This window comes from Lytechinus variegatus, chromosome 2 (assembly GCF_018143015.1).
Source record: "Lytechinus variegatus isolate NC3 chromosome 2, Lvar_3.0, whole genome shotgun sequence".
NCBI classification, from domain to species: domain Eukaryota; kingdom Metazoa; phylum Echinodermata; class Echinoidea; order Temnopleuroida; family Toxopneustidae; genus Lytechinus; species Lytechinus variegatus.
Window position 1 is genome coordinate 56,321,153 of NC_054741.1, and position 24,797 is coordinate 56,345,949.

The following is a 24,797-nucleotide window of genomic DNA, read 5'->3' on the forward strand; positions in this document are numbered from 1 at the left end:
GTTCGATATTCCGACAATAAGTTATTCTTATTCTTAATTCCGAACAAAACACGTAAATTGCTTATACGTGTACATCGATGCTCGTTAACATTTGTGGCGCTATCCCGAAGGTTCATTAATCTGACAAAAAATAGGGTTCGTCAATGGCGTAGCGAGGGTCACGGCATGGGGGGGGGGGGCGCGGGCGGGCACCAGCAAAAAAAAGTAAGTCACTTAGTGAGCTCGCGAAGCGCGCTCAGTTGCCAGGTATTCTGACATTTGAAGAACAGTGCCATTAAACGGATATCATCTCACTGATCACATAATGCGAGCTGAATTTTTGTTATATTAGACCTCAAAAGGGACATTATAAGCAATTTTTTTTTGTAATCATGATACGTACCTATTTCTCAAAACAAAAAAGGCGAGCGCGATGCTCGGGCTGATTTTATATATATATATTGACCCCAAATAGGGATATTTCAACGACTATTTGTTAAGGAATCCGTTTAGAACATAGTCATCTAATGCGAGTGCCAAGCGCTTGCTGATTTTGTTAGAATTACATCTAAGCATATGAAGCACTTTTTGTAGTCATTGTAATCATGATTATCATACACATCTCACTGATCAAATATTGCAAGCGCGAAGTGCGATCTGAAAATTTAAGAATTTCAGACCTGAAGAGGGGCATTCTAGGGTATGTTTGCAGGAATTCACTTACGTATTTCACAAACAAAATGATGCGAACGCAGAGTGCGAGCTGAAAATATTTGATATTCAGATCAGAAAGTTTACATTAAGGACTGATTGAATGCGAACGTAAGCAATGACAGGAAATGTTTTATATCAGGACCTTTAAATGGGGCAATCACTTTAAGTAGTCATGAAAAAGAAGCATATGTCACTACATAAAACAATAATAAATCGAAGTGCGGGGCAATAAAATTGGTATATATTGACCTGAAAACGGGAGGTTTTAGTATACAGGGTTATATATCTCGTTAAACCGACAAAGCTAGCACCAGGAACAATGAAGACATAGGCCCTGAGCAAATTATATCATAAAGTTATCGCAAAAAATATTTCTTATGTTATAAAGCATAATTGAAATATAAAATAACATTATAATGAACGATAATTTCTTCTTTCCCATTAAGTTTCTCTTCCTTTCTCCCTCTTTCTCTCATTTCCCCCGCCTTTTTTCCGCCAGTCGATGGGGGGGGGGGGGGGGGGGCACGTGGGGTTCGTTATTCTGAAGGTACCGTTGATCGTATACTAAAAGTTTCAGCTCGTTTAATTCGCGCTCGGGTTTAATTATTCTTTAGTTGAATTACACATCGTTTTCATGATTTCAAGAACGGCGCAAAATATTTCATTTCTTATTAAAACATAAAAAAAGCGTTCGAATAGCGCTCGCAACATCTCGCGAGAATGCCCTTTTAACAGTAGTACTTACATGACTTAATTTGCCCTATAATAAAAAAAATCGAGTTTTAGAACTTCAGATTTGACACCTTTTTTCCGAACCGCGTGGAAAGCCGAAAATAATTATATCCTATGATCATTATCAGAAATTACTTCGAAAAGGCTTTGCTCAATTTGATTATTACAAAACGCACAAAGACTTCACGAAGATAATAATCTCATTGTTAAAATATCACAAAAAGGCCCATTTTGACATATAAGATTTTTTGGGGGGCTTGACCCCCCCACGAAAATACGTTCCGTCGCTCGTTACCATTGAATAGCAACGGTGTCCAACTTTCTACCCCACCCCACCCCCTCCACCACGCTTGCCCTTCCGGTTACCCCGGCATCGCCACAGATCATTTCATTTTTCGGACCAACGAACCTTCGGAATTACAAACTTTCGGAATCACGAACTTTCGGAATAACGAATGTAACCTTTATTTTCAGCCGGAGTACCCCTTTAATAAATAACCAGTAAGGGGGGGGGGCACTAATTGTGACAACGGCAGCAAAACCCCCGACAAAACCATCCTGTCTTATCAAAATCAGGATGGGGCGAACTCATGGTCGCAATTACAGAATTGCGGCATTATAACGTTAGTAGACAACAAGACCCTTTTCCTTCAAAGGGGCAAATCAAAAGCTTGTAACTAACATTTTTGATGAGTAGATAACAAAATGAGGAAATGATTAATTTGATGAAAAAATAAACGGATTAATAAATTGATTAATACCTACGTATTAAAATGAATAACAATGGATGAAACAATGAGTAATTGAATGGACAGTTAAAGAAAATAAAGTAGTCAAAACAGGATTAGGTAGTAAATGAAAGAAGAAAAGACGTGTAAATAACGTAAACACAAAGCTTCGTGATCGAGTACATCGATGCGCGCAAAAGCTAGGCTCACTGCACAGTGCCCACTGGCTTTTTGTTTACAAACATCGGGAATTGTGATGTCATATCAATGTGCGCGCACGCGACTACTTCGAGACCATTTAGTACGTATTTAACTCTATGTTCGAGACCTCTTTGTTCGAGACCATAGAGACGTATATTATTGACGTCATGCCACCAAGCCGATGAAAAGTTTGTTAAACCTTTGTTATAAGCTATAGTTACAGTCTACCTTCACGCGTATTTTGACGTCACCTGATGAAAAGTTTACTGACCTTTTGTTTGTTACAAACAACTGTTGAAAGCTACGTTGACGTCACACACAACACACAACAACGCGCATGATTTGACGGCACGCGTGCAAATTTGCATAAATAATGGAAATCGATGATATGATATGCATATCGATCGAGCGCGCTAGCTCGATGTTCATTCGGCTTTGGACATTATAGTGTGCACGAAGGTTCTTCTGCAACTGAGTGAAAGTAGGCCTGCACTAACCCAATCAAGTCTAGATCTACGCTAAAATAAACTAGAGATTCGACTTACACCCGTTTAAGTTCAGAATATATTGTCTTGATAAAGATTTTCACCCCTTTGTCTTGAAGCCAGGCAACAAAGGACGTCTTGCGTTTCAACAACGATAACGTCAACGACGGTCGACGTCAACGGAACTTAACCTTGGCTTGGCCTTGGGCCTAGTAGAGATACGGTGTCGGTGATCAGCTCCTCTGCCTCTGAATTTTCGAATTGTGATTGAGATGTGAGTAGCTAGTTAGGCATAGCCTTAAGTTCTGGAGGTCTAAGTTCTAAGAAAGAAACCTATCTAAAAGAATATAGGCCTAGATCTACCGGTAGATCTCTAGCCTAGAACTAGAACTAGAAGTCTAACGCTATACTAGATCTAGACTGTCTGAAGACGTGTCGGGGTCCCCGGGGCAAGATCTAGACTAGATCTAGAGTCTGGGCAAGTCCAAGAATTCGCGCGCGTTACGTATGGGACATTTCAGAGGCTTTAATGACCTGAAAAATAGTGTTAAATGACTTTGATTAGATTGAATACCCTCATGATGTTAGACATCTAGCAGAAGAATAATCATGCAAAAAATGGTGACATATGACTTCGACCTTGACCTTTTAGTTTTAGAGGGAAAAGATGTGCCGTTACGTATGGGACGCAGAAAAAAGACAATTTTTCAAACATTTTTTTTCAAGTTGAGAATTCTCTAAAAGTATTTCATTTGACAACTTGTAACTTAGTGTGATAGAAGTCACAATACTTTAGTATATCTAAGGCAAGTTTCATGTCATATGCCAAATACTTCTAATTACAGACTCTAATTAAACAAATTAATGACATGTTACGTATGGGACAGTTACGTATGGGACATTTTGTCCCCATGGAGAACGTCCACAATTTTCCCTATAATTCAAATAATTGAAATAATTAAAAATATAGAAATAAAAGAGTGTCATTCTTTTACAATGTTCTATTGAGACATATTTGAAATGAATGAAAAGGAAATTGGTCATTTCAACATTTTTTTTCTTGCTTTTCATGGTTTCATGAATTTCTTATGTATTTCTATTGTTTTTTATTTTTTCATATTTTTCAATTTTCACAATTTTTTTGGTTCAATAGTTTTCATTAGGCTAATCAGTATTCATAACAAATTAGTCTTTAAAAACCAAAGAAAAGGTAAATAATCACTTTGTACACAAATCTCCCAATTGATATTTTGTGTAAATGTCCCATACGTAACAATTTTTTAATTAACTCTTAATTAAAAAGTAAACTCTATTTTTGAAACTTTTTGTGGTATAAACATTTTCATACTCAATAAATTATTAGAACTTCCCAGAGATGCAACAATTCAAGTATTGTATTATGAGAAATAACTTTAAAAAAATCCTCAAAATGTTACGTATGGGACATTCCATCCTTGGACAAGGCCTAATTTGCATAATTAATTAGATGACACCACTTTTTTTCCCTCAAAAGTAGTAAGATGTTTGGGGGTCCATGTCCCACCTATGATTAAATCTCAGAAGTTTTGTTTTTATTTTCTATGAGTTTTTATAATTGTCCCATACGTAACGCCCATTTTAACAATTATGCAAATTAGGTGCCCCAAATTAGCATAAATATACATATCAAATTTTTCTTAATGAAATTTGAAAATTCAACATTTGGGCTTTCTTACCCCACCAAAGATAACTTCACCAAAGATAACTTCTTAAATTAAAGATGAAATTTTGCCTTCTGGGGTGACCATTTCTTGGACTTGCCCGTCTACATTATGTCATTATTTAGAAAGGTTTCTTCTTAAAATCTTAGAACTTAGATCTTTCTAAAAATTCTACTACCGGTAGGCCTACCGGTAATTACTAGTAGGCCTAGCCTAGGACCTACGTCACCTAGTCCAGGACCAGGGGCCCGTTGCATAAAACTTTTTACATGAGAAAACTCAGGTTGTTTTTACCCGAGTTTTTTTTCGCTGTGTTAAAGTCAATGGCAGAAATCAGACTAACCTTAGTTTTCAGTTTTCTCAGGTAAAGTTTTAGGCCTATGCAACAGGCCCCATAACTAGATTCCTAGACTAATTCAACTTGGATCTAGATCTACCCTAGCGGGGCCTAGATCTAAATTTACACAGACAAGAATAAAGATTATTACTTGCCTTGGGCAAGTCGATACCGACCGCCAACACCTTAGTCCCCTCGTCTAGATCTAGTCTGCAGGCACATTCACAGACCCTAATGCCTAGATTAACATTTCAGTGGAATAATTAATATATTCTAAAGAGCTATACGGTAGGCCTAGTATAGTCTTTAGGATGGGGGGTCGGGTGTCCGGACACTTTATATTTTTGAAGCCTCCTTTTTCGTCTTTGGATTACACTAAAAATATGAATTCAATACTTGTAATCATCTTCTATTAATTATGTTCTTTATAATATTTCCTAACATTTTGTACTAAAAATTTATGAAAATTCGTTGGTAAATCTTTCTAAATGATTTTCTAAAATTGATCGTCCAGACACACAACAACTGGGTATATAGATCTATCTAACAATGCAAAAGAGGATGACACTTTTTGCATATCTCTGTCAGGTCGAAACCTTCAATTTTCCTCCAAGAAATTATGTTGAAAACTATGCATAAGAAAGTTAATTAATGTATTACGGTACATGAATTAACTTACAAGTATGAATAAATTACCGCTAAATGAGCAGTACCGGTAATTTATACATTACGGTACTTGTAAATCAGCATTTTAATGGATTTCATTGTAAACAATCCCATAGGGCACATCCGACCCTGCGGCCCATGCCCCCCCCCCTGAGAGACAGGAGAAATATTTGTAAGGGAAATATATGTCGTTCATACTCAAGCGAGGACCCTATTTTCTTTTTCTTTTTGGCATTTGCTTTTCAAATATTTCGTGGAACGAAATGGCATCTACTTTGCTCACACATAGGTCGTGGGGTAGACTGGGCAGGACACAATTTGTCCATGTATCGGAAACGGTTGTCATGATTAAATGGCGTCAGGGTTGGGGTATCTTCATTGATAGTTATATATATTTTTTTTAATTGCCAATTTTTTCCTGACATACATCATATTTTATTGAGGGCTTCTTAATTTCTTTCTCTACAAAATTCTCCTCTTGGATAATCCTGGATCCGCCCCTAATCATATACGGTATTGAAGTATTGAAAATCACAACTTGATGCCAAAACATGTTAATTTATGTAATTGAGTAGCAGTATAGAATAGCCAGGTATCACAATGCATCAAGAAGAGCAAAACATTTTGCATGCTTTTGTCAGGTCAATAACTTCATTTTCTTCACAGACTATTGAAAAACGAATTCCCGTGTAAAAATATGTGAATTTATCTAAATGAGCAGATAATCAACATGTATATTATTGTGAATTTCACTGATATGCAATCTATGAAACAATTTAAGCTTTCTAGGACGAGGTTTAAGAGGTTATCTTCTCAAACCATGCATGATCAGGAAACTAAAAGAACTTAAAATGTCCCATGAACAGGATGGGTAGGCGTGAGGAAGAACCCATTTTGATCTCGCTCGTACAGAGTAATTGTCAATCATTTCACCTCTAAATATGTATCAATTAATGTCCTTTCAAATGGGAACAGGTTATACAAGTCATTACCATATTTTTACGTAGAAGCAGATACTTGTACCAGAATACCTTTTATCACCTTGATGATGTTGTGGAGAATGATTGCGATGCACTTAATACTTCATTCAATGTACGTTGTTGAAACATATGACAACACAATCCTCATATATAACATGATTTGCATGTACATGTGTATGAAATTTTGCTAAAATTTGCCTAAATTGAAATTCACAGTCGAGTCCCAATCCCAGTCTTATCCTAACAAAATACAATTCATATTGGCTAAATATTAAGGCTACAACAGACCTACATGTATAGAACCACAGCAAAAATTCACAGACATAAAAACAAAGTTAGAAATATCATCTTTGATTCTCATTTTCCCCATCTCTCTCACTCTTTAATCAGTGTCTACGGCCTTAAAAAAAGACAAGTAGAATGCCTCTGGCGGTTTCACCTGCATCACGCGATTCAATAAAGCAGCAGCTCTGACTTTGAAAACTACTATGAAATAATTATTCACAAAAACACCATTCATATAATGACAAATCACTATGTTCATTGACATTCGACCTTGATCATGTGACCTAAACTTGATTACCTCTATATCCACAATTTATACACTATATGTATAAACTTTGAAAGTTATGACGATAATCTAATAATTACCTCTAAAATGGCCAAAGTTCAATGATCTTAAATGACCTTTGACCTAGATCATGTGACCTGAAACTCGCACAGGATTTTTAGTGATTCTTGATTACTCTTATATCCAAGTTTCATGACTCAGATCCATAAGCTTTCAAAGTTATGATGGTATTTCAACAGATACCCCCATTATGGCCAAACTTCATTGACCTTTAACCTTGGTCATGTTGGTAATGTGACCTGAAGTGCGCACATGATGTTCAGTGATACTTAATTACTCTAATGTCCAAGTTTAATGAACTAGACCAATAAACTTTCAAAGTTATGATGGTAATTCAACAAATACCCCCAATTTAGACAAAGTTCAATTATCCTAAATGACCTTTGACCTTCATCATGTGACCGGAAACTTGCACAGGATTACTTGATTACTGTTATGTCCAAGTTTCATGAATAAGATCCATAAACTTTTAAAGTTATGATGGTAATTCAATAGATTTGGCCAAAGTTTATTGACCCTATCACCTTTTTGGTCATGTGACATGAAACCCATGCAGGATGGCAATATAGTATTACTAATAGTATTACTAATTATCGGAGTGCTGATTTGTCTAGTTCAATTTGAACTAGACAAATCAGTACTCCGAAGTGCAGTCACTATGCATGCTCTTTAAGAGCTAAATTAGCACTTCATTTTTTTGAGTGTTGATTTATCTTATGTCCAAGTTTCATGAACTAGGTCCATTTATTTTTTTAAGTTATGAAGACATTTCAAAAGCTTAACCTTCGGTTATGACCCTAAATGACCTTTTACCTTGGTCATGTGACTCAAAACTCAGGCAGGATGTTCAGTAATACGTGATTAATCTTATGGCCAAGTTTCATGAACTAGGTCCATATACTTTCTAAGTTTTGCTGTCATTTCAAAAACTTAATCTTCGGTTAAGATTGGTGTTGACGCCGCCGCCGCCGCCGTCGGAAAAGTCTCACTCTGCTATGCAGGTGAGACAAAAACGAAATCAGAAATATCATCTTTGATTCTCATTTTCCCCATATCTCTCTCTCTTTTAATTAGTGTCTACGGCCAACTTGGTAACAAGTCATCATGTCTGAACGCAAAGCCGTGATCAAGAACGCTGATATGCCTGAGGACATGCAACAGGACGCAGTGGACTGCGCTACCCAAGCTCTCGAGAAGTTCAACATCGAGAAGGACATCGCAGCCTACATCAAGAAGGAGTTCGACAAGAAATACAACCCAACCTGGCATTGCATTGTGGGTCGCAACTTTGGCAGCTACGTCACGCACGAGACAAAGCATTTCATCTACTTCTATCTGGGACAAGTCGCTGTGCTTCTTTTCAAATCTGGATGATGGAAGCTAGGTTACAATGAAGAAATTTTGATGTTTTAAACGTTAAATCATCTTTCGTGATGACGTAAAGAATGAATGAAAATAGAAGTTACTTGTTTGATTCGTGAGTTGAGTTTTAAAGTAATCTTTTGTTTGTTTTTGGTGTGAAATAACTTATGTGGATCTCTAGAGTAGAATATGATGAAGATTTGATAAAAATATTTCACTTGACCGCTCAATATGGAATGTTTATATCTCTATTTCAAATTGATGCAGTATGTTTTGATTAATCATTTGCACGTTGCATATTAATTTGTATAGGAACCAATATTCAGCCTATATCCAACTAAATTAAGTTTCTTGTGTTTTTTGACACACAAACAAATATACGCATGATTCTACATGCCATATTTCCTTTCATTCACATTATCTTATTTCAGCCCCCCCAAAAAAAAAAAATGGCTGATAATTTGGTATGCGCTCGTTATCCCGAAGATTCCTAATTCCGAACATTCCAAATTGTCTAACTAGATGTTTGTTAATCCGGAAAAGAAAACAGTTTGTTAATCCGAACATTGGGTTCGAATATTAAGCCTTTGGAATATCGAGCTGTAACATTTGTTAAAACTTTAAATTGCAATAGTCCATAAAGCAAGTAATGTTACCGGTCGACTTTCATATTAATTTGAAGTCGAAATATCATTCATTGAGTGAAAATAATCATAATATTAAATTCGATGGCAATCAAATCAGTTATCATTAAATCTGTATGCATCTAAAAAAATGAAGTTTGGAAACTATGTATTTTGTTGAAAAGTTACGTTAATATGATTTCGGGAAATTTCACTTTTAGATTCTATTTGTCGATTACTGCTGGTTCATATATTGATAACGATGATGATGATTACCTATGAAAGTTTTTGTTTCCATTATATAAAATGTAGGAATTTAAAGATTCCAAATACCACTTTTGTCATGTTTGCGGCTGGAAATATCGGAATTTGTGCATGTTCATTTGATCATTTCACACTCGTGTGACACCTTCATAGTGGGAAGAACTCCCTGATGGTCTGATATAGATCGTCGCAATGAAAGTAAATTGATACAAAGGTCGAATATATACTTCTAGGAGTTTTATGAAGCCAAAATGTTATGCCTACATCCTAAGTTGATGGCAGTGCATGAATACGATTCATTTGGAAATCTAGAAATCTTCGCAGGTTTAGTTGATCATTTCACAAACATACATGTGCGTATGTCTACGGAAGTTTTACCATTAATGATACTTGGTTTTGAGCAAGATAAATACATCGATATTCATAAATGCCGAATGTGGTTACTATCGGATAGTACTATCTGATAGTAGCTCAATACTGCCCGCCTGCTAGTCACAAACACTATTTATAATTACGTCTCTCATCAATATTAATATCATTAAATGAAATAATCGCTATTCCTTATCGAAGAAGAGTGTCGCTAGTCCTAATACAGAACACGGTTTGTTAATCATAAGGGTTTATATCATAGCGACCCCTGTCAAAAATTTTGATTATTGAATTCTGTGAATAATAAACATTTTGATTTCATAAATAGTGATGCCCTTTCTGTTTTATGACGTATGGGGACCTTTTTTGAATAGTGGTCCTTGAAACACAAGTCATTATGACTAGCGGCTCTTATGAAAATCAGTCATTTTGACCAGCGGAACGGTCCCTATAAAATGTATTTGATGTGCATCAAAAAGGAAAGCTAAAATGCATCATAGAGGCTTTACAAGAGCAAGGTCCGTGTATCGACTGGAAAGCGTTTCGTAAAAAGGAATCGTCAGGCGTGTTTAATCCGTCAGTTACCATATATACATGTTGTAGCATTGCTTGTCAGCCAGTCTGTTGATGAACGATCCCCAGATTATATTGGCTCACCGTAAACCTCTAAATCATGGCGATATCAACATTCACATTATCAATACCACGGGCGGATCCGGGATTTTCAGAAGGGGAGGGGTCACGTTTTCCTGAGGAAAAAATTAACAAGAAAAACAAAAGAGGGTTAAAAAATTAAGAATATTTCGTCCACGAAAATAGTTTACAAGAAAAAAAGTCTTCACTTAAAAAAAAAGGGGGGTAGGGCACACTTCTGTTTTAACGGCATTTACATTGCAAATTTTAATTGTGCCTCTCAAGGGGGAGGGGTATTCTGGATCCGCCAGTGATCAATGGAAACGTCTTGCGATCTGACCATTACAACACTGCGGTCTGATTGGCTGAAAGTTAGATTGGCCCTCTAATTTAAATGACATGGCCAAGTGAATCATAGTAGACTGTTATATCATTATCACCCTTGTGATCAATCCTTGATTGTTCCAGGAGCAATGGAACACACTAGAACTCTGACGTCATATCTCTTCTCATTCAGTTCCAAATCGGATTGCCAGGAGTGCGGAGTAGACGCTTTTCAAATTGATGTGGTTTTGAGCTGATGTTTGCTTGCACGATAAGGGGGTAAATTCATGTAATAATTGTCTGAAATGTTATATTTGATTGTATTCTTATGCGGCAATTTTTTTGCTTGATTTGGTTGAATTTTGGAATTTTTAAATGAAAAATTGTTCAGTTATTTTGCCAAGGTGTGGCGCCATGAAATAATTAAAATGTGTTTTTCTTATTTACATACATTAATTAAGAGGACTGTGATTATTTTTTATGCATGATGGTGTTTAAGCATGTTAAGACAACATTGTAAACAATTCGACCAAACAAACAAAATCATTCCCGACCTTAGAAGTCAAAGAATAAAAGACGAGATATCTTTCTAAATTTTAAACGATCATATTGTAGTATTGCTTGAGAAAAATATTTATAATAAGATTTTTAAAGATAAGGGGCCCGTTTCATACAATTTTTGACTTGCAACTCTAACAACTCTCATATCTATTGCAAATTTTGTTATCGCAGTTGCAATGGCCAAAATGAAATCGCACGATTCAAGCAGCACTCTGAATTGAGTACTCGTGGTCGAATAAATCTGTATTTGTATCATTATTTTCTTCAAGCATGAATGAGGATATTGTGTAATAAAGTTTTTAAGTGATAACCTGACCAAGAATTTTTACTATGAGGACAAATAGAACATTAAGAAAATATCAAAAACTCTCGTTCATAATATTGGAATCATGACTGACTATTGATGTGATGCGCATTATGATCTTACAGTTACCTTCAGGTGCGGATCCAGGATTTTCCAGGGGGGGGGGGGCATTTTCCCGAGGAAAAAAAGGGGTCCTCACTTTCAAAGGGGAGGGGGGGGGGCACAGTTGTGTTTTAACGGCATTTTTACAATACGAATTTTAATGGTGCCTCTCAAGGGGGCCCGAGCCGTCTGTGCCCACCCCCGTGGATCCGCCAGGTGTTACCCCTAGCTATATATAACAAAAGTATTCTAACATGCATATATACACATTACATAATGAAGATAACTGACTGAGGAAGAGAGAGTTTACTGAATGGAGGAAAGTGAGAGACATAAGGAGGAAGGGGGGTATAGAACAAAAAAAAAGGAAAAGAAAGAAAGAGAGAGAGAGAGAGGAGAGAAAGGTGGAGAAAAGGAATGGAGGAGAATCATAACATGATCAAGTAAAAAACAAACAAACAGAACAAACCCAATTTGTGAAAAAGGGTTGTTTTCCGTTATTATGATAATGACATAAAACGTGTATTCAGGGGCCCATTTTTAGAAGACTTACAAACTACTGTACTAAAGTAACTGTGCTACTACAACCCTACTATAATACTAGTATTGTGATTTACTGCTAACCCCTGTTATAATGGTAGTTGCCATAAAGGCAAAGTTATACATGTGTAGTTGTAACTCTTTATGAAATAGTCCTCTCACACTGTCACAAAAATTGTGCACTCTTCAAGATTTTGCCCCCCCCCCCGTTCCAAAAACAAAGAAGATGTTCGGGGCGCCTGAGACCGTTCATCCCACCCCTTTGTTTTGCTTCTTAATTGCCCATATCACCACTGCTCTTCCCTTACCCCTCAATCCTCGATCCACCCTATAGACATGATAGAAGTGTTTCAGGTTGCACGGGTCTAATCACAACTGGCAGGGCCATAGATATTCATTCGAGCCATCACATTGCTCAAATTTTAAATTTGATATTGTTGATTGACAAAAATGAATGAATATGACTAACAATCTAACACTGATTCGAGGGAGGATACCTACTGAACTTACTTTTTCCAAATTGGAAAGATATATAACCACCATTGAATTATATTTTTATTGCCGGAAGAATTAGGGTCATTTTACTCTCTCAAGTGATGAATTTGGTCCCGTCAGGTGTAGTCTTAATAAATGGTGATCTATTTTTAAAATGAGCTGGTCAAGGTACCCTTTTCTGGTCAGATATGGAATGTCAGACATTTATCCTATCCACTGGTAGTAAAAATTCAACCCTTGAATTTCCTCCTTATTTTTAATGAATTATTTTTAAGTGCCACTTTAACACACGAGTCTATGGGAAATGAATTAGGCATGTGAGCCCTACATACGGATTTGTCGGCCGTTTTATCCCACAAGTCCTGTTTCTATCCAACAGCTACAATAGAAATGATGTTTTTCAGCCAAACAAAATCATGGAAAGTTGTCAAGACAAAATGTTGATGAATTGCTATTATACGATGAAGGTTTAGTTTCTATCATTATAACCATTTGCTCTTTTTTTTAAGTTCAAAGGGGTGTTGCAAGAAACTTGCGATCAATTGCAAGTCTATTTTCAGTCCCTAAATCGATCAAGTTTTTAGATTGAAAACACATTTCCGATTGATGTCTAATCTGCTTCTTGAAACAAGCAGTGTAATCTGACTTGCTATATACAGTTAAGATTGATTTATCAAGTGTAAAATGACAACAGAATATTTACAATTGATTGCAAAAATTTTCTTGCAACACCCCCAAGTCTCATTTGAAACAAAGTCATGAGGTTATGTGAAAAATTTATATCTAAAGCCATGCGATCGTATAGAGGCACAGAGGTACAGAATACCACCATCGTCATGGTTATTGGTATTATAATTATTTGATATTTCAATGCTCGGTGGAATTTCCCCGTCACTTGAATAGACTGCATGGTAAATAATGTAAAATTCGTTTACGATGATTGAATCACATTGTAATAAGTGCACAACACTGTGGACACGGGGAGGACTGAGACCAATAACATTGCCTTTAGAACGAAATTAACTTCTGGAATTAACGGATATAGACAAAGGTCAGTGAATTGAACTATTCTTGTATTATTTGAAGTGTAGGTATATCTTACACACCTTAAGAATTGCTCGTACTTAGCAAGATGAAAAAAAAGTAGAGAGGAAATTCCGTTACGAAATATTATAATGTACATTAACTTTTTGTCAACCCGGAAGTAAGATGAAAAAATAAAGTGGAGTGGAACCCAAAGTAGAATTTATTAATGTCTATCCCATGGGTACTTCCAAAAAATGTGACACTTTAGTATCACTCAATACAAATCATACTCTACATTTCTTGTTTCAGGTTTAACATTAATTGAGACCATGCATTTTACTGGAAATGTCGTGCCATTTAGACTTTAATGAAGACATGCATTTATTGAGGAAACCCATGGAAATAGTGTATGTCACTAATACTAATAGACACGGTCTTAAGTCATATTATGGAAATTAAGTTCACCAAAGCCTGAAACAAAATGCACATAGTTAAGTCAGGTATGAATACCTCAGATATTTTATAAGGGTAAAGGTGACACCAATGATATTTCTAATTATAGGCCAATTTCCGTTGAATGTCATATTGCTAAATTAGTGGAAAAGGAAGTTCAATCCCAATTTTTATCTTATTTACAGACAAAAGATCTCATTAATATTGACCAATATGCCTTCTTGCCAAATCACTCAACTAATACTTGCTTACATAGAATTATTGATGATTGGTACGAATCTTTTAATGAAAAGGAGAAAGTTGGTGCATGTTTCCTTGATATTTTTATTGTATTGACCATGAATTGTTACTTTTTAAACTTAATAATTATGGCATTTCTGACACTGAACTCCTTTGGTTTCAAAGTTTTCTCTCAGACAGAAAACAAGCAGTTTTTTCTCAAGGTAAACAATCCAAAACAAAACATATATATCTATAGGAATTCCTCAAGGTAGTATTTTAGGTCCTTCCCTTTTTCTAATTTTCATAAGTGAGATTGTTTAAAGAATTGTACATGTAATATTTACGCTGATGATGTGGTAATATATGTGTCTATTAAAGATATTAATGCTATAACATCCAAGCTTAAAAAAGATTTGAATTCTATTAATGAATGGTATAATCATAACAGATTAAGGATTAATGCGAAGAAAAGTAATGTTATGATTTTGGCCAATAAATTAGGGAATAATAATCATCTTAAATTGAAGGTTTATATTAATAATGATATCATTGAACAAATACAAAGCATAAGATACCTAGGCATCATGTTAGATTGTAAACTGGGATGCTCATATAAAATATTTAGTCAAATCCTTTAAGTTACAAGATATTCACACGAATGAAAATTAGTAATTTTTTAAGCCAGGATGTTTTGAATAAAATATATAAATGCACCATACAACCAACCTTTGATTATTCTTGTTCCGTATGGGGAAACTGTTCTTTATATCATAGAAATACACTTTTACGATTACAGAAAAGGGCTGCGCGCATAATATAGTAACAAGCAATTTTGATTATAATATAAATAGCCTTAATATAATTAATTATCTTAAATGGCAAACTCTTCATATCAGACGTGATTACTTTTTAGCTTGTATAATGTATAACTGTATTCATGGAAAGGCCCCAGTCCGAATGTGCAATGAAGTGTAAATGGTTTTTGAAAGACATTCTGTTATAAATACTAGACTTGCCAATACATTGAACGTCGTTTTACCAAAGCCTACTCTTGAATGTTTTAAGAGTTGTTTTAAATATGCTGGTGGCTTGGTTTGGAATAGCCTCCCATCTGATATTCAAAATGCAAATGCTCTTGAAGTTTTTAAACGTATGTATATAAATGCCATTATTTTAAAGCTGTCGTTAAATGAAATGAAATGTATTTTTTTTCTAATTGACCGACTTTCTTTTATTTCCTTCTCCCACCTCCCCCTCTCTCTCTTACCTTCCTCTCTCGTCTTCTTTCTTTTATCCTGTTCTTCTAAATCAGACCTCTATAATAAGTTACCAATTCATTTATCGTCTAGTTCAACGATACAGTCATTTAAATCAAATATTCAATTGTATCTCGGTTTTCCATAATGATTTGCCTGTTGTTGCATTTTCTTTTTTTTGGGGGGGGGGTGGGTAGTGATTTTTCATTCTTTTCATGCATTCGATTAAGTTTTGTGTATATTTTGTATATTTGTTTTATATGCATGTATTTATGTTTTAAGGACCCCATGGAAGAACAGTGGTATCTTATTGATACCGCTGAAATGGGCCATCCTCCATCTGTATGTTATGTTAAATAGATCATGTATATATTTTATCTTTTTATATGGAAATAAATACAAACAAACAAACAATAAATAAATAAATTAAAAAACAATATCTTGCCAGGTCGACATGCATGATAACGTTATTATGTAAACCTGGCGATACGTTAGCTCGCCAAGTCGACTCTTGAAACGTTGTATATCGATTTGGCAAAACACATTTTCTCGCCAAATCGACTGATAAAAAAATGAAAAAATTATACTTGTATATTCATTATTTTTGTTTTGAAATGTGGAAATAAAATAAATCAAATCAAAAGTTGTCGGCTTGGCGAGATACACTATCACGTCGTGTCGACATGCTGTATGTCAACTTTGCGAGATATACGTGTTGGACGTATTGTTCAACGGCTTGTTACCATATAACATTTTCAAAAGTCAACTTTGAAAGATAAGGCATTTCGCAATGTAAGCATTTAAAAGCTTTTAAAGCCGACTTAGCAAGATATTTGGCCATGTCAACATAAGCAGAGGCGTCGATCGGGGAAGGGGGTGATTACCCTTACTAATATTCGGGGAGGGGCAAACATATCGATTTGTCCCCCCCATTCTGATAACTTTATAAATTTACAGTTGTGAAATGCAACTGTTTGCTTAAAAAGCATTGTAGATAACTAATCTTGGCATAAAAATGTTATACGAAACAAACAAAATTGTCAATATTGCACGCGAATCAACCCCCTCCAAGCATGGATCGACGCCTCTGCTATTAAGCATGTTAAGTCGACTTGGCAAGATAGCGTATCTCTTCCATCACACTTTAAAGGACAAGCCTACCCCAACAAAAAGAACATAAACTTGTTTTGAATAAAAAGAGAACAATCCAACAATCACAATACAAAAAATTGCATCATCAGAATCGGATATAAATGAGAGTTAAGTTATGACATTTTTAAACTCTCGCTTAATTTTACTAAATAGTTTTATGCGCACCCTGGTCTGTATAGAAATGAGGGAATTGATGACATCATCCTCTCTCACTATTCCTTTTTTACTTTATTATTATGAAATATATGAAATAATTTTCTTTACATTGTGGAACAAGTTTTATTCCTTCCTAAATATTCGGAATTACCATTGTTTTAACATTTTATGATTCAGTTAAGTTGGTATTATCAAATTTAAAAAATTCAATATTGTGTAATTCAAACAATAAAAAACAAAAGAAACAGTGAGGGACATCATCGATTTTCCCATTTGAATGCGACTAAATTATTGTGCATATACTATTTTGTGAAAAATAAGCGAAACTGTGAAATGTCATAACTTTCTTATTTTACATTAGATTTCGATGTAATTTTCAGCATTATGCTTGTCTGATTTTTCTCCATTGATTCGAATCAACATTTTTTCTGGGGCGGACTTGACCTTTAAAGCCCCGTAAAAAGTACAAATGTACAAATCCAACATGCAGCAAATGTTTGTAAAAGGTTATGCCATTCGGCTTTTCAGCCGCTATAGGTACCCTTGTTGTAATAAACCGTTTTAAATAAAAATAAATAGATACATAGGTAAACATTCCCTCCATGCAATGGAATACGAGTTTGTATATGGGGGGGAGGGGGTTGGGAAGCTGTATGAACATATCCCACTATCTTCGCCTCTGCAGCATAATAAAGAGACACTAATTCTTGATACAAGAACAGCATTATCAAAACTATAGAAAATGTCAGAGGTCGGTGGGAATTCCCAGTCATTAAGATTAGATTGACGAACCGTTCGTACACAATGATAATGGTATTATTACGATCAGTTTACTATAAAAAAATACGCACGTCAGAGAACCCAGCTTCTATTCATGATTCAGTGCATATTTATTACTATCGTAAAACGATTTCATCTTGTACATAGGGGGAAGGTGAGTGAATTAACTCTTTTCAGTAGAGTAAGAAAAAAAAATCTTGTGTGTATTGGTGTATTGTGTTCTTAGTTCACATTGATTAAAGTCAACTCATATTTAGAATGTCTCCCATATCAGACATGAAATCATAATTTACTTTGGACTGAAAATGTAAGGTATGCGTATAGATGGGCCATCTTTGTCACATTGAGAAATGATAATAATTCTTAAGATGAAAATGCATATATAAGCACTCATGCTTTCTGAGCAATCAGGTAAAATTCACTACCATTTACTCGCTTATAAGAGGTACCCAAGGCTGAAAATCATGTATAAAGCAATTCAGAAAAACAGAAACTGAAAATATCATAATAGCTGGAGATGAATAAGAAAGTTGGAAAAGGTATTATAAAATTATGGATAAAGTAACAAAGATATGATTTAATATTCTAATTTATAGGAGGATAAGCCTACTCCACAATGTGGAATTAAGTTTTTTATTCGAAAAAAAAGAATTATTATGAATAATAAAACCTTATATATGACACATTGATATACAGATTATGATAATTATAATTTTGGTTCCTTTATTGTGATCTCAATATAATGATGTCAAGCTAAATTTCAATCGATGTAGATAACAATAAAACTACTAATGTTTGCACTAAAATGCTACGAAACAAACAAAATTGTCAAATTTGCACGCGATGCACACCCCCTCCGAAGCATGGATCGACGCCCCTGTTATTAAGCATGCTAAGTCGACTTGACAAGATAACGTATCTCGTTCATGACACTTTAAAGGACAAGTCCACCCTAAAAAAAAATTGTTTTGAATAAAAAAGAAAAAAAATTAACAAGCAAGACACCAAAAATTTCATCAGAATCGGATGTAAAATAAGAAAGTTATGACATTTTCAGATTTTTCTTAATTTCACAAAACAGTTATGCACACCCTGGTCTGTATGCGAATGAGGGGATTCATGACATCACCCACTCACTATTCCTTTTGAATTTTATTATAAAAAAAATATAAAATATTCTAAATTTCTCCTTATTGTCATTCTTCCCCGAATATTTGAAATTACCATTGTTTTAACATTTTATGATACAGTTAAGTTTGTTCTAATTGTCAAATTTGTAAAAGTGAAATATTGTATAATTCAAACAGTAAAAAAACAAAAGAAACTGAGTGAGGGAGATCATCGATTCTCTCATTTGCATGTGACTAAATAATATTTGTGCATATACCATTTTGTGAAAATAAGCGAAAATTTAAAATGTCATAACCTTCTTATTTAACAATAGATTTTGATATAATTTTCAGCATTATGCTGATTTTTCTCTATTGATTCAAATCAACATATTTTCTGGAGTGGACTTGACCGTTAAAGCTCCGTAAATCAACGTAAGTTTGCAAATAAGTACAAAATGTACAAATCCAATATCCCCTCCATATACGGGGGATGGGGTGGGGAAGCTGTATGAAAATTATATCCATATCCCGCTATCTTCGCCTCTGCAGCAGCAATATACATTTTGGTATGCGCCATATAGAAGAACAGCATTATCATTATTGTTGTACTATTGTAACTACTAGTATTGAAAATGTCAAAGGTCGGTGGGAATTCCCAGTCACTAAGAATAGATTGACGAACCGTTCGTACACAATGATAATAGTATTATTATGATCAGTTTACTATAAAAAAATACGCACGCCAGAGAACCCAGCTTCAATCAATAATTCAGTTCATATTCATGACTATCGTGAAACGATAACATCTTGTACATAGGGGGAAAGGTGAGTGAATTAACTCTTTTCAGTAGAGTAAGAAAAAAAAACTTGTGTATATTGTGTTCTTAGTTCACATTGATGAAAGTCAAATAATATTTAGAATGTCTCCCATATCAGACATGGAATCTTAACTTACTTTGGACTGAAAATGTAAGGTATGCGTATAGATAGGTCATCTTTGTCACATTGAGAAATGCTAATAATACTTAAAATGAAAATGCATATACAAGCACTCATGCTTTCTTAGCAATCAGGTAAAATTCACTACCATTTACTCGCTTATAAGGGGTACCCAAGGCTGAAAATCATGTATATATTTATTTGAAAAGATAAAGCAATTCAGAAAAATAGAAACTGAAAATATCATAAAAGCTGGAGATGAATAAGAAAGTTGGAAAAGGTATTATAAAATTATTGATTGATTGATTGATCATTTCACGCAAATTTACAAAGTAGGAACAAATCAGAATATGAATAAATGAAATGAAAAAAAGGGAACTCACTGGAAAGCATCGCTTGTTTATGTGAGTCCCTTGAAATAAATACCTGATTAAAATTCATCAAAAACAACCAGAAATTAATAATGTTCAATAGAAAAATACAACCGGGTCAAGCTTCGTAAGTTTTATGCAATATATTACACTTAATACAATCCTTACTACATGATCATACCCATGGCATACAAGATAAAAAACAACGATTCTAATAGTGTTTATAAAATAAATTAGACAAGACGAAATAATAACAAGAAAGAAAAAACAGGGTACACAGAGGACAAGACTAGACAAAACGGTACAGAAAGAAAACACACACACACAAAACAGAAAACAATCCAAACGACAAAAACAGACAAAACAAACAAGAAAACTGCACAATAAAAATTAAAAGAGAAGACAAAAGTGTGAGGAGAGGGGAAGAAAGAATAAGAAAAGAAGAAGAGGAGGAAGCTGCTTAAGTGACGATGGAGATCTGCGGGTTATATTTGTGGAGAAGAAATTTCTTAAACCCGTTACTGAAACTAAAATGTGTCGGTTTATTGCGCACTGATTCCAAAAGAGAGTTCCAAAGTTTTGTACCGGTAAAAATAAATGTTTTATTTAGAAGGATGGTTCTAGCTCTTGGTGGGTGAAAAAGTCCGGCGGACCGTGTTGGATAAAGATGAATATTGACATATTTAGTGAACATGGGATAAAAAATGTCTGGTAGTTCATTTCTATCTAAAGTATACATAAGCTTTCCAAGATTATAACTATATAAATCACCGACCTTCAAATATTATGATTGTAGAAAAGTACATCAGTGTGTGAACGAAAATCTGTATGACAAATAATACGCAAAGCCTTTTTCTGTAAAATTCTGTTGACAAGATAGTCAGCACAATTCCCCCATGCTATTATACCATAGTTTAAGTGTGGCAAAATCAAAGTTGAATACAAATTAAATAAGATATGGGTGGGGAAGAAAAATTTTACTTTATTAATGATACCAATATTTCTCGAAATTATTTTACAAATGTGATCTACGTGTTCCTTCCAGGATAAATTGCTGTCAATAGTTACACCAAGAAACTTAGTACTGTTAACTCTTTGTATGATAGTATTTTCAAAAATGACATTGCCTGGAAGATCATCTATAATATTACTGAAGAGCATGTAGTTTGTTTTTTTAAGGTTAAGTGATAATTTATTGGCTTTGATCCATTCTGAAACCTGTTCGAGTTCATGATTAATTGTAGCAAGTAAATGGCGTGGATCCTTGTGGGAGAAAAAAATATTAGAGTCGTCAGCAAACAAAATAAAATATAAAATATTGGAAGACTTGCAAAAATCATTAATATATATAAGGAAAAGGAGGGGACCCAAGAATGAGCCCTGGGGAACACCACAATTAACCATTTTAGTGTCAGAGATAGTATTTTCGATAGAGACAAATTGTTTTCTATTGTCTAGGTAGTTCCTGAACCACTCCAAGGCTATTCCTCTGACTCCATAATAATTAAGTTTGTATAATAATATTTCATGATTAATGGTATCAAAAGCCTTGGAGAAGTCCAGGAACACCCCAACAGTATGCTCAAAATTGTCGATTCCTCTACCAATCTTATCAACTATAGTTAATAGAGCATGTGTGGTATTATGATTCTCACGAAAGCCAAATTGTTAAGGATAAAATAAATCATACATATTAAAGAATTTCGAGGTGCGAACAAATATAAGTTTTTCAAGAACTTTAGACAAACATGTTAATAGGAATATTGGTCGATCGCTGGTTTCGCAAACCGACGTATCTCAGCGCGCGATGCGAAAAGACGGTTTCGAGAAAAACGCATTTAAAGATTTCTTTTTTTCCAAACAATTAATTCGTACTTATTATTGTTCTAGATTGTAAATATTTTAGAATGCTAGCATACTAAGGCATTCATTCTGTCTGATGATAAGAATTTTCAGTTGCTACACATAAGAAACAAGAAGATATAAGCCAGCAAAGTGGTACGTCACTTCGCGAAACCAAAAAACTCGGCTCTCACAGAGAAATATGGGTGACGCATCCCTGTGCGTCCTTGAAATTTTCGCAAACCGACGTATCTCCATATGCGCGCATTGGCCTCCGTGTTATTTGACCCTCTTCCTTTTTTATTTTCTGTCTTTCGCCCTCTCTCATTTGACTTTCCCTCTCTCCCCTCTTTTCATTTCTCTTTCTTTCCATCTCTCCCTCTTTTATGACTCTCTCCATCCCTCTACTCTTGTCATTTGTCTTTTTAGTTCTTTCTCTCCGTTATTTGACTTATTTTATCGCTCTATTTCCTCTTTTCTCTGCCTTTTCTTTCTTTATCATTTGTCTGTCTTCCACTCTCCTCATTTCTCCTTTTTTCTTTCCCTTTTCTTCTGTCTTCCTCTCCATTTCATCTCTTTATCTTTCACTGAACATTCTTTTCTTTCCTTTCTCTCATTTGTTAGTCTTCTCCTTTTCATTTCTCTATCTTTCCCTTGTTTTTTTCCTTTTCTCTCATTTGTTAGTCTTCCTCTCCTCTTCATTTCTCTGTATCCCTCTGTATTCCTTTCTTTTCTCCCTCTCTCGTATTTGTTAGTCTTCCTCTCTTCTCCATTTATGTGTACCCCTCTGTCTTCCTCTTTCTTCTCTCTCTCTCTCTCTCATTTTGTTAGTCTTCCTCTCCTCTTCATTTCTCTGTATCCCTCTGTCTTTCTTTTCTCTCTCTCTCTCTCTCATTTGTAAGTCTTCCTATCCTCTCCATTTCTGTGTATCCCTCTGTCTTTTTCTTTCTATCTCTCTCTTTCTTTCTCTTTTGTTAGTCTTCCTCTCCTTTTCATTTCTCTGTCTTCCTCTGACTTTTTTCTTTCCCTCTGTCATTTAACTCACCTCCACTTTTCAATTATCTACCTCTCCCTGTTTTCTCCCCCCATGTCCTTCCTTAACACTCACTGACGTTTCACTTTACATTTATATCCATCCCATATTCCATTCGTATTTTAAAACAAAGTCTCAGTGAAACTTTTATCAAATTTAAATACAAATTTAATGAAATTTGATTTCAATCAATAATAGTAACCAATACGCAATGATATTTAGTACATTTTCTTATGAGTGCTGGATTATCAAACATCGATTTCAGGTATGCTTGTTTGTGCCTAGACTGGTCATTAGGTAATGATTACTAAAAGCTAAATTCATCTGTTAATGCGGATGGCATTATGCAATTGCTTTAAAATTTAAAACAGAGCACGTAACCTGTAATAATGAATTACTGAAGGTCTTCTTTAAAATATTACATTCCATTCGAATACCTGAAGATTTCTATAACACATGTACAAAATAAAAATCAAATTATTCAGATTTCCCTTTACAGCCTCTTCTTCAATAATGGAATGTTTACATGCATTACACTTCATGGAATCTAATACTTTGCATGTAGTTAAATACTAGATCAAAATAAGTTAAAATTTAAATATTATTAATGAGCTTAATCATGTATATTTCATTTAATACTGCAATATTATAAAATTTTCACAAACGATTTCTGAGCATCTGCAGGTATTTGTCTGTACTCATATATAAGACACGTTGACTTCCCCAAGAAAAATGTACAACAATGAACGATAACAATAACAATTACAATCAGGATCACGTCAAGAATAATCATTTGAAACTGCAAAATTGAGCAGATCAAAATGGTATGTACATTATAATCTTCTTCACACTGTGCATAACATCAATAAGGTCCGTTGATTCATTATCAGGACATCAAAGTATAAATGACATTGTATAGAATAATCAGAAGTCAAACTAATACTGATAATTTTCCAATCAATTACAGTCACAATTTCAATTAATCTCTACATAAAGTCATGAATCACATCAATTTGTTTGTAGTGCAGAAAAAATGACATGATAAAGGTTTAATGTTTAATTAAGAATGCATTGATTTTGCCCAACATTCTCTTTAAAGACCCCAAATGAAGCAAAAAGTGAAACCGAGAAATCAAAAGCTTGTAAGCTAAAATGCATAATGCAGGTTTTAAACTTTTTCTCTGCTGGTCAACTGAGTATTTTGCCATGAATAAATTCAAATAAGCAATATTTGAAAAAAGGTTTTATTTCTCTAGTAAATTTTCACACATTTTCCTATGAGTGCTAGATTATCAAACATTGATTTCATGAATGCTTGTTTGTGTTCTGAATTCACGCCTGGACTGGTCATTTGGCAAGGTTGTCGATTAAAATCAGTGGCGAATAAAATCACTGATTTAAATCATGTTTAAAAAAAAAAATCAGTGATCCAAATGAAATAAATCGATTTATTTGATTTAAATGATTTAAATTGTGCTTTAAATCACCATTTTAAATAAGAATTAAAAAATCGGCAACCCTGCCATTTGGTAATAATGATAAAAAGCCAAATTGACCTGTTAAAGCGGATGGCCTTATGCAATCCCTTTAAAATTTAAAACAGAGCACATAACCTGTAATAATGAATTACCAAAGGCCTTCTTTAAAATATAACATTCCATTCGAATACCTGAAGATTTCTATAACACATGTACAAAAAAAAATCAAATTATTCTTATTATTCTC

General features: G+C 34.5%; 1 protein-coding gene across 1 annotated transcript; it reads left to right on the forward strand.

The window, feature by feature from the left end:
- The first annotated feature begins 8,252 nt into the window (after nucleotides 1-8,252).
- LOC121409521 (dynein light chain LC6, flagellar outer arm) lies at nucleotides 8,253-8,527 on the forward strand. Its single transcript, XM_041601441.1, has one exon. It carries the CDS (start codon nucleotides 8,258-8,260, stop codon nucleotides 8,525-8,527), a length of 270 nt encoding a protein of 89 aa, XP_041457375.1. The 5' UTR covers nucleotides 8,253-8,257.
- The last annotated feature ends 16,270 nt before the right edge of the window (nucleotides 8,528-24,797 follow it).

What these genes read in the sequence shown, in the direction of transcription:
- LOC121409521 (XM_041601441.1), top strand. Translation starts at nt 8,258, where the DNA reads ATGTCTGAACGCAAAGCCGTGATCAAGAACGCTGATATGCCTGAGGAC.